At 40.0% G+C, this 14,206-nt stretch overlaps 1 protein-coding gene across 2 annotated transcripts in view; it reads right to left on the bottom strand.

The window, feature by feature from the left end:
• LOC311268757 (cytosolic phospholipase A2 gamma-like) overlaps positions 1-13,933 on the bottom strand; it is a 102,713-nt gene extending 88,780 nt beyond the window's left edge. Inside the window, exons 1-12 of one of the 2 annotated variants that reach the window (XM_084372576.1) lie at positions 13,613-13,933; positions 12,853-12,984; positions 11,312-11,454; positions 8,462-8,648; positions 7,803-7,908; positions 7,578-7,718; positions 5,731-5,796; positions 5,460-5,600; positions 5,039-5,185; positions 4,838-4,921; positions 3,720-3,874; positions 1,266-1,437 (exon numbers count right to left, since the gene is read on the bottom strand). In XM_084372576.1, coding sequence (XP_084228702.1) covers positions 1,266-1,437; positions 3,720-3,874; positions 4,838-4,921; positions 5,039-5,185; positions 5,460-5,600; positions 5,731-5,796; positions 7,578-7,718; positions 7,803-7,908; positions 8,462-8,648; positions 11,312-11,454; positions 12,853-12,984; positions 13,613-13,726 — 1,588 coding nt within the window. In that variant the 5' untranslated portion in view covers positions 13,727-13,933. The remainder of the gene's footprint in view (positions 1-1,265; positions 1,438-3,719; positions 3,875-4,837; positions 4,922-5,038; positions 5,186-5,459; positions 5,601-5,730; positions 5,797-7,577; positions 7,719-7,802; positions 7,909-8,461; positions 8,649-11,311; positions 11,455-12,852; positions 12,985-13,612) is intronic. The other variant, XM_084372577.1, reaches the window with a different exon arrangement.
• Positions 13,934-14,206: the final 273 nt, after the last annotated feature.

The raw sequence follows: 14,206 nt of genomic DNA, 5'->3' as shown, positions 1-14,206 counted from the left end.
AATCCCCAAACCACCTCATGTTAAAATGCCCACCTTTACAGCAGAGACGAACATGTGCCTGGTACGAAAACGGGTTTGGCCTCTATACCTAATTTACTTATATTATTTTATTTTTTATTGTACACAACGTTAAAACATCAGAAGTGCACCTTGACAGACCCACGAACCAAAACTCCACAAGTTTACCAATCCTTTGTGCCAAATGCAAATAATGTTAACAGTTGTTTATGACTTTGATCATCCTCAAGATGACCTCCTCATTAATGCGGAAGTGTACGCTCAACTTTGAGAAATTTGATGTGCTCTATGTAAATCAATCAGGACGGATACTGATGGCTTGTGTTTGATATGTGTTCACTATTACTGGCTATAGTTTAGTGTTTGCTGTAGTGGCACTAGTCATTACAAATAAATAGGGATGCCCGATGATTATCGTCTCGACAACAGAAAATTTTAATTATTATTTCAATAATGAAATTATAGTTGATAATTGCTGATCAATGCAGTAGTTGGCGATATGCCACTTAAAAGTTGGTTTGCTCTCCACCACTAACAAAGAGACGATGGAGAAGAGAATGGGAGTAGAATGACAACATGTACAGCAAGCTAGCGGTTCAAAGATGTCGTCGCCCGTATGGACATTCTTTAGTTTCAGAGGAAGACAACACGATTGCAATTTACAAAACAAATTCTGAGACGAGAATAAATGTCTGAAGAGTCAGAACTGTTCTTTGTCTCTGTGAGTAATATTGATGTTAGTTACATGGCTAGAGCTTTGGAATATTATTTCATTCATCTTTACTCACTACATGTTAGCCTTTTTTTACCTTCAGGCGACCATCATTTAGTTTGGAATTTTTTAAAATACAAAAACATAAAGATAAATGTTTAATGTTTAATAATTACATTACTAATGAAATTATCATTATTATTATTATTATTATTATTATTATTATTATTATTATTATTATTATTATTATTGGTTGTAAAAGGCAGAAAATTATTAGTTATTGGTTGAAAAAAATCCATATTATGCATCCCTACCACTACACCTGTCCGTTATACTTTTAAGATACATCTCATAGTAAAGGATAGATGGAATCATTTGTGGTGTCATATTGTTTGTGATGTATGTGCATTTCAATCAGAGTTGTACTTTGCTAATTACCAACTGCCAAAAAAATCATGGCTGTTCAAACTAGGGAAGTTTGATGAAGCATTATTTTGTTCAGCCTCAGAGTACTTCTGCCTCTGCTGTAACAGACCTTTGCAGTTGTTTCTGTTGAAGAGCGGCATGTAGACGATGGTGGGCTCCTTCTCTTTTCCCTCAAACACGTAGCAGTCCTTCGGCCAGTCTCTGTCCTCCAGGACTGTCTCGTTTATCTCTGGGAAAGGCTTCTTCACTGCAGCCGCGTAGTCTCTGGCAAGAGTCAGAGTCTGTGAAGGGAGCAGAGGGTGAACGTTGTTTCAGATTCCCAGGTTTCACAGCTCTGGCATAGAAATCACACTTGAGTGATTTTAGTTACTTCAACTGTCATCCTTCACTTCAAAAAGTTAGACATAGGCAGGTATAAAGGGTTATACTTTGGTAAAGGGTTTATAATCTGTAAGGTTCTTAATAAAGGTTATAGATCAACTAAAAGTGGATATTCTCCACAGTCAGATGAGAACAAGAGGTCAAACTGATTGTTCAGTTAAATTACATGAACACAAAGTCAGCCCAGAAAATGGTTCCACTGTTCAAATAGGGGAAGAGAGTCAATGCCGAACAAATAAAAGAAAATGTGGTTACAGCTGCAGTGATCCTTTGTCTGGTTTAAACTTAACTTAATTAATGGTTAATGGAAAGTTTGTTTCCTGTAGCTGCACAGTCTAATGCAAAGACCAGGGTGTGGTGAGGAGAGAGCAAACAGGTTTAGTTGGTATTAAGCAGGCTTTTCTCATTAGAGCAACTAAAATGAACCTTAGCCTTGGTTTAATAATAAACGTGAGACTAGTAGGAGGAGGATTTCACTATTACTTGCAACGTAACACACCAGAGATGCACAATATGGATTTTTTTCTACCGATACCAATAACCGATAATTACCTGCCTCACCTGAAAGGCTATCCTTTCTGTTCTATAAACGCCTCTATTTTTGTATTGTGTATTTAATATAATTGACAGTTCAAAGCATTTATTTTAATGGACCAATTTGTAAGAAAAGTTGATTTTTGAGTCTCATTCCCAACTCGTCCAATTCTGACACTTTGGGTTTCCCAACTTGTCAGAAAGTGAAGCACTGGGATGGAGGACAGCCCGACCCACAATCCCAATGTGTCAGTATTGACGAGTTGGGAATGATATTCAAAATCAATTTTTCTTACAAATAGCACCTTTTAAAGTGCAAAATGCTCTATAAAAGCCAAAGTATGTTTGATGTTTTTCAATATAAAATAAATGAACATTTGAAGAGTCAAAACTGTTGACTATTACACCGTTTGTTTGTTCTTGTGGGTATTAGTGATGTCAGTTAGATGGTTAGAGCGTACTCATTCATTCATCTTTACTCACTACATCTTAGCCTTTTGCCGTAGAAAGTACAGTAATTACAGCAGCGTTAAACAGTCTCTGACCGTCTCTAATCAAATATTCTCTGGTTGTATCTGTGTTTTTGTGGCAGCTGGTTTGTATTACAAGTGCATTGTGGATTGCCAGCTGTACTTTTACCCAGAAAACACACTGTCCTCTTTGGAGAGTGAAGTGAGCTCACAGCTGTGTCTCTGGGCTAGTCAGAGCGGACAGGCTGGGTGTACGCATGCCGGACTGCCTCTCACACACACTGAGCTTTGACGTAGGAAACGTTTGGCGGTTTTGCCACCAGGATGCTCGTGGAAGTTCAGCCCACCCTTTGGATACCCAGCCTGTCTGCTCTCTGTAGCCCAGAGACACTCCTGCAGCGAAGTGTAACCCAAGAAGAGCAGCAGCAAATTGGTCAGGAGGGACTGATACAGCCAAAAAAAGTCAGCATGTTTACAGGGGAACTACAGATCACAATCACTGTATTAGTGCCGCTGCTGCTGGCTGTTTGCTATACAAACCAACCGCAAGCAAAACTACAGATAAGTTACATGTTTGACAGTCTCTATGCCTGACTCAAACTGTTAACTCATAAGTTTACATAACAACCAATCGCAGCAGATCCCAAGGATCACTGAGTCTGCTCGCCATGCTCTGCACTTTCCGGGAAGTTCTCCTCATCAGCAGCCCATCCAGAAAAGTAGGAAATAACCATCGTCATGCATTCTGTCTGAGAGTTGATGCAGCGCTAATTTTAAATGATTTTTGCTTTTAGTGATCTCAATTAAGTATTCCCCCGTTTGCATTTTTGAATCATTGATCCATTCATTCTGTCGGCAATGGTTTAATAACTACATTTACAATTAATTCATGTCTTGTCATTCATCTACACAAGTTGTATATATGTACATATGTACTGTATATGTTTAGTGGTCCTTATTCATCATCCGTGTCCCTTAGTCAGTTAATAAATATCTTGAATTAAGTTGTCTTATTTGTGTTTTAAGCGAAATTTACAACTTTCAGATATAACACTTATTTATTTGATGTGATTAGTTTTCCTCCTAATAATTGAATTAATTGATTAATCAATCGATGGTGGTGGTGCCCCTCTCATATACTGTATGTGGTGAGAACACTACAACACGCTTTACAGTACCTCAAACATGTTTCCAGCACTGTACTCTGGTGCGATGATGAGGTCAATGTCTCTCTTGTCTCCCAGAAATGAAGGGTAGGCTACGTTAATCAGCAGCCCAGCGTCTACCAGGTGGAATCTCTCCTTCAGTTGGAGGCAAGGTGGAACACTGTCGTCTGCCCAGCAACACAATGTTAGACCTTCATACAAACTTGTTTTAACTTTAATTTACTTTAATAGCAAAGAGGCTTACAGCTAAAAATAGCTAACGTTACTCACCAAAGAACAACAAAAAGGTACGCAAACTGACAAAGCATTATGATAACTATGGACTACAATCTTAATACACAGAACATAATGATAGCCTACACTATCGTCTATTCACCATACACAACATCACTATTGTCACAAATAAGTTGTTGTTACATAGAAAGTTATATATATTTGCTTGCAAACAGTATAACGTGAGTGTCTAATGTTAAACAGCCAGTGATTAAAATCCACCAGAACATCACTGGTACCATCTACAGAGCATCAGTGTCATCAGTGAAGTGAGATCTCTGCACAGAGCCCAAAGATACTAAAAGACAACACCCACCCAGCCACCGTCTGTTCACCCTGCTGCCATCTGACAACAGATACAGAGGTATCTGCTGTCAGACTACAGAGCAGCTTCATTCATCAGGCTGTGATACTGTGTAGTGTAGTAGTGTAAAAAATAGTTTGTTCTGTTTTTTTCTTATGTAACATAAAGGGACCTAAAAACTTTTTACAGCCATGCTGGTAGGTGTGTTTTGGTTGGCTAGCTGTTTCCCTCTGTTTCCTGTTTATCTAACTTGAGCTAAATTCATATTTACTGCACAGACACAAGACTGGTAAAAATCCTTGTTTCCTCTCGAGAAGAGGGCAAATAAGCACATTATAAAAAAACAAAAAAACAACTTCCTTTAAAACATAAAGAAAGCTATCGTCCACAGGCTTGTATGGTCAGCTGAGAGAGAGAGGGAAGGTCTCATTTTTCATGTTACCGTACAATCAGCTCACATATAGCCTATAGAAAAAGTACATGTAAATTGCTACAGATTCTTACCTAGAGCCCCTTTAATTGAGATGATTACTTATGAGGTCTGTCTCCTCACCTTTGTATTGGTACAGGAAGTTTGCGGTAGTTCCCCACTCCCACTTCAGGATCAGAGGAAGGACTTTCTGATTAAGCAGAGAGACTGAGAGAAACAAATGGAAAGAAAAATACACAAACATGTTTAAATGTCATTTAAGCAAAATGGGTCTGTGTGTCTACAACACTGACCAGTCTGACTGTTTATCTACCATACACTGACCATGTGTTTTAAAAGCTCCCTCCTCCAGATTCTGGCTCCAGGTCTCCACCGCTGCCCGCAGCTCCAGAATCCACTGCTTAGAAAGACTTTTTCTTTCCTCCTCACTCCTTGACTGCCGCCATGCAGACTCATTATGATTTACCTTGTCTGCAAAAGATACAAATCTCATGGACACTGTGGCATTTTGAATCAGACATCTGCTGTGTCATTATTTCATCACAGACACAAAATTGTTGAATTGGGAAGAAAATTGAAACATTGATGGCGTTCCTGAGTATCAGTGCTGCAATCTTGTGAATTAGCTTACAGCAACCAAAACATGGATTTAATGAACAAATGTGCTTGAGGTGCTCAATTTTATAATTAACCATCTGAGCATCATTATCATCATCATCATCATCATCATCATCATCATCAATACCTTCTAGTATTTTCTGCAGCTTGTCCAGGTCAGACAAAGAAACAGGATCCTTACTGGTGCTTCTGGTCAGGACAACTAGTTTCTGAAGGGCATTGTACACACGTAGGTACTCTACTGCTGCACTGTCTATTTGCCCAGGCACTGAAACACACAAACACACATACACAACGAGCAAGTATGTAACCATGAAGTTGTAACGACAACAACAGATTTATCCCTGCAGCTTCTAATGATGTGTTTAGTAAGTGTGGAAAGGTGAAATTGGGATTACCATCCAGCCAGGGAGGGATGAACTCTCTAATAACCTCCTCATGAGCCAATGCAGAACCGAAAACACCTGCACGGTTTCAGCAAACACACAGTTTGATGAGTGATTACAATGAGGATTACTGTGCATGCATGATCAACACATTCCTTCAATATCTTTCTGTGCTCCACTGACTGGCTTGAGGAGGCCTGAGCTCATTAAAGGAGGTGATGTCATGTACATGTACTTCATCAAAATCTAAAGGCGATTGGTGGGTTGTTTTGCCATTTTCCCCTAATGATGAGTACTAATTCACCAGTATTTCTAAATCAGGTGCATCTTTTTTTAAACTTTTAAACATACTCATTCTTTTAAGGCTGCATTATTGTTATCTTTTGCCACGTGGGCGCAGCAGAACATCACTGACATATTGTTCTTATCTTATAGTCGCCCTGGCTAACTGTTCACATCTAGCAGACGAGAAGGGTCCTGCCGAAGCCTTGCAGACTCAACATACCAGGCCTCCTACTAAACATGACCATTAGCATAATTTGTTAGCAGCCAATGAGGTAAAGCAGCTGCAGCGCCTCCTTCAAAACTTGTGCACTACCCTGTGGTGGAAGACAACAGATGACAGCAGATGGAAAATAAATAGAAAACATTATTAAAAGTAGCAATTTTAGCAAATACGTCAGGATAACTTAGTCTTTGTGTTTGAAGCATGTCATTATTTTACTTTCACTGCAAATAATATAAACTAAAGGTTGCTTAGGAAAACAAAATAATGTGAAAAATAATTTCCTCAAAATATATTTATACATAAGTGTTGACATTGTAACCTGTTTTATTGAGTGGCTGTTGGTAAAAGATGATAAGCAGTTATGCAGTGCTTGTCTATAGCTTTTATCATGGAAGGTAGAATAAAGGAATGTGTCTGTCTGTATGCGCTTCAGTTGAAATGTGAACAGAAAGTTTGCAGTTTGCTGTCCTGGTTCAGACTACAGAGCCTCATGTTATTATTTTATTATCTTTATAAGTATAGGTGCAACTTCCAACCCCCAAGCTACAATATTTATGAACATCAAATGTAGTTTCTGGTCTCTTCTGTGACCCAACTGGCCCTTGTCCAACTTTCTTCATCTTCCTTCATGTTTGTGCTGTGCAATATGATTTGGAGTTGTTTTTCTGTTGCCCTGACAAATCCCAAAAAATCCAATCTTTACTCTTCTTTTAGCTCTGTGTTGGTCTCCAACAACTCCTGGGAAAATATCTGGCTCTTTAGATGCAAATACTCCATTAAGTTCACCCATTAACCATTAACTTTGTCTTTGTCTATGTTGCTGAACAGGTGGTGTTCAGTGGGTTTATTAGAGTAGTGAGAGATGGGATAGTGAGAGATAGGTTTGCTGGCTAGAAAACCAAAACAATCAGCCAAAAGAGGCTAAAATGCTCCTTAGAGCTGAATGAAACTAGGTGACAATTTTCTGTGGGTTTCTTACGAAAGTGACCCCTTTCACTTTATACATGGTCGTGGAAACTATTGTTGAGTGCAGCTTTAAGATGTTTTTCCTTATGTATTGGTAATTACTTCCACAATGTTGTCAATGTCGATCAAGTCACCACATTTTAATGCCTGTAATTTATAATATAGATATATAATAACCACAGCATAGGTAGGTACTCAATCCAACTTGTTAAAATTCTTTGTGGCTCTCAAAGTTATTCAGAACTCATCAGTCCTCATACTGTACATACTTAAATGACTTCACAATAAAAGCACCACTGCAGCCTTGGTTTCCAGGTGTTTAGTTAATGCTGTAGTTACCACGCTACTGCTGCCATCAGACAGCTTGCTGCCTATGAACACACACCTTGTAGTTGGACCATGTCCATCTCTGGCTTCTGTTCCAGCAGCTCTCCACCGTGGAATCTGCTGCCCAGCAGAGAAGTCTCAACAAAGATATCCATCTCAGTGAAGCCGGCTTCATGAGGGCTCACCTCGAACCATTTTCCTGACAGACAGAGGGCCAATTTTACACATAATACCAGTCAGTAACTCACTACTGTATGTACTGTTAGTCCTAATGTGTGTGTACCTTCTATAGGCCCATTAGAAAAGCAATGCTTCTCTACAGCGCAGTAGATGGGGTAAGGGCTGGAGGCATTTCTGCTGGCCTCATCAGAGAGACGTCGTAGGTCCATCTGATGAAACACAGTTTATATCTCTGATGGACCGCATACAGAATACTTATTACAGAGTGTGTTGCGTTTCAAATGAGAAATACTCAGACTAAAAGTGTTAACTTGTTAGTAAGTAATCTGTTAGAGGCCTCAGATTACTTTTTCATTGTAACGTAATGCTTTAGTTCTGCAATTCAAGCAATCCATTATTTAGTTTAATTTCCTTCTGTCGCCACAAAAATCAAATAAAATCCCTGAAGCATTTGCACTTTCAAAAGTAAATTTTTCTCTCCTGCTGCTCAGCTGCTCACTACAGTTGTGTCAGTCTGCATGCGTAGCTAGCTAATTCAGTGTAGCGAGATGGCAGAGAGGACAGCATTAACTTCAAGGAAATATTCCCATTATTTCACAAAGAGGTTTTACCGTAATTTTTGGCTAACTCTAAAATACTCTAACGCGTTACTTTTCTCAGTAGATAACGCAGTAACGTAACAGGTTACTTTTTAATGGCAGTTATCTTGTAACGCAACAAGTTACTTTTAAAAGTAATGTTACCCAACTTTGGTCCTGGTACCTGTTTCATGATCCCAGCAGAGGTCAAAACCCCCCAAACATCAGTGAGAGAGAAGTGCTCCTCCTTTGACCTCTCATCCAACCAGGCCAGAGCCTGCTCCATCTCGACCCCAGGACCTGACAGCCTGGACACTGCTCTGTCCAGGTTGCTGCTCCACTCTGGGTCACTGTACAGGGAGGACATGGACCTACCGGAGGAGACAGGTACACACGGGTCAAACTGTCATGGAGAAAAACTAAGCATTCTTTCAAGTAATTAACTGCTGGGTTGGTGGACCAGAGCTTTCATTTAATATATCCAAACATGTTTTCTCTCAAACGTGTCAAACACAGCAGCTTGGTCATTGGCCTTAAGCTTCGAACTGTTACGCTCTGCCTACAGTATACCGGTTGCATTAGTTTTGAGCATGAAGGGCACTGTACCAGTGTACCAGTAAGATCTTTAGTCCTGAGAACTCTGTGTCATACTCTGTCTCTCTTCACAATAAAGCAGAAATGCTGTAAAGGGCAAGTTAGCAATAAGACGTAATATGCATCGTGGCCAACAAACACTTCACATATTATGACTTTTGGACCGTTGATAACCTTGTCTGGTCTTGGTTTGGTTAGGTTTGGGAAAAGATGATACTTAATGTAAGTAACATAAGTGATGTGACTCAGTACTTCACTGTTAGGTAAGTTATGGCATTTATATACTTATGTTGCCAAAGTTAAAAACAAATCAATTTTGTCTCTTGGTCACGCAAACCCAGTTCATCAGAGGTAGAGTCCAGTGTATGACCCATCCAACCACCCCAACTGCACACTGAGTCAGACTGTTCTCGCTCGTTATACCACTGCACTAAAAGGGCACTTCAAGAAGTGATGTGTGCGGAGTGAGAACGGGCTGATTTACAGTATATCATATCATTTTTGGCCAAAATGTCCCTTACTCCCCTCTGGTTCTCTTTCCTTGTAATGTGAGCTGGTTGACATGCTAAACAAAGACTGTAAATTAGTAAAAATCCCACTTTGGAACAGAAATATATCACATGGTTTATTAGGCTCTCCTTATGTCAATATAAAGATGGTAAATTAAAAAGACTGTGTTCAGTATTTCTGTCGTTGGTGGCCAGGTGCAAGTTGACAGGTTTAGACATGTCTGTAAATGAGAGCAGGACTGAAGGAGAGAAGGATTCAGACATGTTTAGACAGCTTAACTGTACATAACTATTGAGTTGGGGAAATAACATTAGAAGAGAGCTTGGTAGTAATCATGGATATGGAACAAACATCTTATAACAACAACAATAGCACCAGTACCTGCACTGCTAAACGTTGAACTAAACGTTCATGGGAGCTTTCTGCATGCTAACATTAACTGTTGTTTCACAAGTGGTGCTGCAGCCCCCTCAGCACCCCTCGTTCCCACATGATGTTAATATTGTCACTGTGAGTATGTAAGCATGATGTTAGCGTTTAGAACAGAGCCTGGCTGCAGACTCTTCTTGTTGTCTCGAGATAAAAAAAAAAATGACATGATTATCTTGTTGACGGATCGTGATGACAGAAACACATTACACTGGTTTTCATCTTGATTGTCCCAGAATAATGAGATAATTAACTTGTGACTTGAGATAACAGGATTAAAAAGATAACTGCAACTGTGGCCACTCCCAGCTTTCAAACATCAGTGTTAATGAAATACAGAGTCTGATCACCAGTAAGCTGATGTGTCAACATCATACAAAGTGCTTCCTCGTTGATCAGTTTGTGTCAGTGCATTCACTGTACCAGTAAGATCGTCAGTCCTGAGTACTCTATGTCTCTCTTCACTGTAAAACAGAAATGCGTAAAATAATCTTCAGAAGTGAATACTGGGCCAACAAAAAAATGATCAAACCGCTTTGATTGGAGGCTTAATACTGGACCAGACAAGGCGGTTAACACCGTATTTCACCAGCAGCTGTCACAGGTGACTCAGCCGCTCCCAAGAAGAACATAATGAGAGCCCATGAATCACAGCAGCACGATAGTCCATCAGGGAAACTGTGGACACAATGTGTTTTTATTTCTCACAACTTTACTTCTTTAAAAGTCTAACATTAAAATGAATAAAATAAGACTTCAGCTTGGTGAAACTGAAGACCGGATGACAGAGGTGACATTTAAGCGGCCTACTTATGTGAATCTTGCAAGTAAATGAGTCTTCCATTCCTGCAAATGTTTCACAATAATTGTTGTGTAATTGTTAAAAAAAATGAAGGTTTTCTGTCCACTGAAACACAAGAGGGCTTTTAATTTCAAATGGATACAGGGAGTGTCGAGTTTGTATTAACAGTGTAATGCAGTAACTTTAATAGGGCAAACAGGGGCAGCAAATAAAAACAATGCTTCATTCTGCTGGCTACAAAAACAGCGTGGAAAGCTAATGAGCTGCAGCATAACCTGCACCAACTCATTACTGATGACGAGTGATGAAGAAATGATAACGCTTTCTTTTGTGGACTTCAGTCTGAGTAGAAACTCTCAGCTCTGGTACCTCAAAACAAGACATACTGTATGTACAGTAGCTGAGCTAATCAGCTACCCTGGGTCTCGTGTTAACTAGCTCATGCTGCTGGTTCTATTCACCTGACCTTACACCTGACAAATACAGGTTCAGTTACTTGGCACAAAAACAAACTGGTTGAAGCTTGTATACCTGATACCGGAGAACTACCCAACCCAACACTAATATTGCACAATTCAATCCTTATTAGTCATCATTAGTCTTTTTTCCAAACGCACCTGGCTGGTAGCTGTTGAGGGAATGATTAAATCATTCATACACAAACTCATGTTCATGTGAGTTAAGTGTGATCATTGTTACCATGTTGAGCCAGAAACTGATCCCAGGTAGAGCAGAGTGTCCAACAGACCTTCTTTTTCCATCTGATAGAGGGAACCCACCAGACCCACAGCTGCCCTCTGACCCCCACCTGATGCCAACAGAGCGATGTGGGGAACCAAACCCTGGTTGGAAAGATGATGGAGAGATGATAAATTTGATAGTTAAGGCTAAGCTAATTGCACTGGACCGTCAGATATAAGAGAATGTATTCATTAAAAATCTTTAAAAAGCAATTATTAATACTATTTGAAGTTGTTGTAATAATAATAGTAGTAGTAACAGTAGTCAGAATCCTCACAGGTTTGAAGCTCTCTGCTGGACTTGACCTTATTACATAAGTTGATATGGCTGGTGGACTCAAGTGGTTTAGTGTTTAAAACACCAAACATAAACGTCAGAGTCTCTGGTTAGAATCCAGCCATGGACCTCTGTTTCGCGCTCTCTTGCTCATTACCTGTCATCTCTCCAACATGCCCAAAGAATAATTTTAAAAACTAACCAAACCAGCCCCGTCGCGAGACTGAAATGTTGGCAGTTATCGTTTCTGCAAACCACCGATCCGTTCACATTTGTACGTGGCATTGGAACAATATTGGCACTTCACACAATAGATACATACAATACGTCGCATAATATGTTCATATTACAGGTTTATGACTTGACTGTCTTATCCTAAACTGGGAAAAAAGGCTGCCGAGCCAGTGACTGCAATTCACAACTGTGTTTCAACATTTGTAAGAGTGACGCCACTCGATATTTTTAAGTAGACCTCTGAACGATCCAGCTGTGTTTGCGGTGACCAAAGCCGGTATTTAAAGCCAAAACATGATCTTTACTAGTGGTGCCTGAACCAAACCAGCTCACATGCGCAACATGAAATTGAAAGTTGAACCTTAAGTCATAATTAGTCTTTTTTCAAAACGCACCTGGCTGGTAACATTTATTCTGTTGATTTAGCTGTAGCAAAGATTTGCTTAGCAATATTGGCTCTTTCATAAACACACATCAACTATCTACAACTTTCTTTAAACTCCAATGTGTTCTCCACCAACTTCTGGGTATTGGGTTCAGCAATACAGATAATATTCACCGTCTTAAATTCAACTTAGCTGCTGTTGGTGTTGTTGTGTGTTTAGCTACCTGCCTGTGTGTGTTACAGTGAGCTATCCCCTCCTTCCTCTCTACCTCACCACATGAACGAGCAGGAGGATCCTGCTCTCTGTGTGTTCACGAGCAGGAACAAACAGTCTTTAACAGAGATTACTGTTTGAATACAGAGTTATTTAATACTTTCCAATTTTGATTTTAAAAAAATCACTTACAGTAGCATTAAATGACTTGAGGAAGCACTTAAGTCCACTCTGCTCCTGTCAGTGTCTAAAGCCTTAACAACAGTGCTCATAGAAGTCATGGAGGACACAGACTTTGGTATAATGTAAAGAGAGGCCATCGCATCATTATATACATGTACAGGAGACAGATACATAGTGTGTCCTGAGTCTGACAGGTTCATTTCTTACTTCAGTACAGTTGATTCCCAGGCTGCTGAGTGTCTTCAGCACCACTTGTTTCCTCTGACGGACATACTCTTGTTCACCAGCACACAGAGACTGGGACTGACGGACGGCTTTCTGGACAAGAGTCATGGACAGCTAACAGAATAATAAATAGTGAATAATAGTGAATAATAATACAAACACTGTATTTATGGCCAATTAGGGAGCAAAACATTATCAGCCCTTTTATGTGTGTGTGTGTGTGTGTGTGTGTGTGCAATGTATATTGCCAGGACAGACAGGCTAACGTATTTGAAATTACCCCCATATTACCAGAACAGTTGCCTCCACATGTCTTTAACATCCCCCAACATGACTTGATAATAATATTTTCCAGCAAGCAGTTAATGAATAGCATCAGTTTCTGCTGATGATCATGACATTTTCATTTCCAACGATGGCCAAGTTTCTGTCTAACTTCCCGTTACCTCAGTTTACTGACCTGCAGAAACCTACAGATGAAGCTGCAACAGCTCACTTCAGTTTGGTGTCTGCTGAGGGGAAGTTAGACACAAACTAATTGGAAGTTTCCTGGAGATGTATTGAGGAAGTTGTCAGCTAATTCAATAAATATTATTATTAAATCATGTGGGTTATTTTCAATACATTTTGTATTCAAAGAATTTCAAATATGTTACTTGGTGAACGTCATGAAACAGTTGATTCTACACATCATTCCTCTCAAGTACAGACTACTGTGAATCCCTTGTGATGTGTGTCTCACCTGAGGAGCTGCTGTAGTTCCCTCCATGTCGTCCCCTGCTTGTGCAAGTGCTTCTGAAATCACAAGCAAAAGGCAAATCACTGAGGCTGAATAACCTGCACGTCCAGTCTGCATGTCGGGGCGTGGAAACGACCATCAATGTTGAATGTAATTCTGAAGGTCGATCCACGCAGTCGTAAAAGTCCTGCCCTCGTCTGACTTTATTCACAGTTATACTTCTGATCAAGATGTTGCTGCTTTTGAAATGGCTTCTTTCTTTGAGGGGCTGCTCAGGCTTCAGACCACCAGGTACGCTCGTGAATTTGGTCGTGGGCAAACACAAGCGTGCACACACACAATCAGGCCAGGGCATGTACCAGAAGTAAATCACACACATGTATCAAATTCTAGCATGCACACACACACACACACACACACACACACACATAAGCTTTTTGATTTCTACCACGTGTTGGCTGTTGAGGGAGAGATTTCTAAACACGCACCAGATGTCAGATTCAAAACAGGCTGAAAAACAAGGAATGAAGTCAATGAAGTGCTCCCAACCACAGGCATAACCCCCCAACTAACCACACACACTCACACACACACACA

This window comes from Pagrus pagrus, assembly GCF_965226575.1.
Source record: "Pagrus pagrus genome assembly, chromosome: 13".
NCBI lineage: Eukaryota > Metazoa > Chordata > Actinopteri > Spariformes > Sparidae > Pagrus > Pagrus pagrus.
This window is presented reverse-complemented; position numbering and strand designations above follow the sequence as displayed.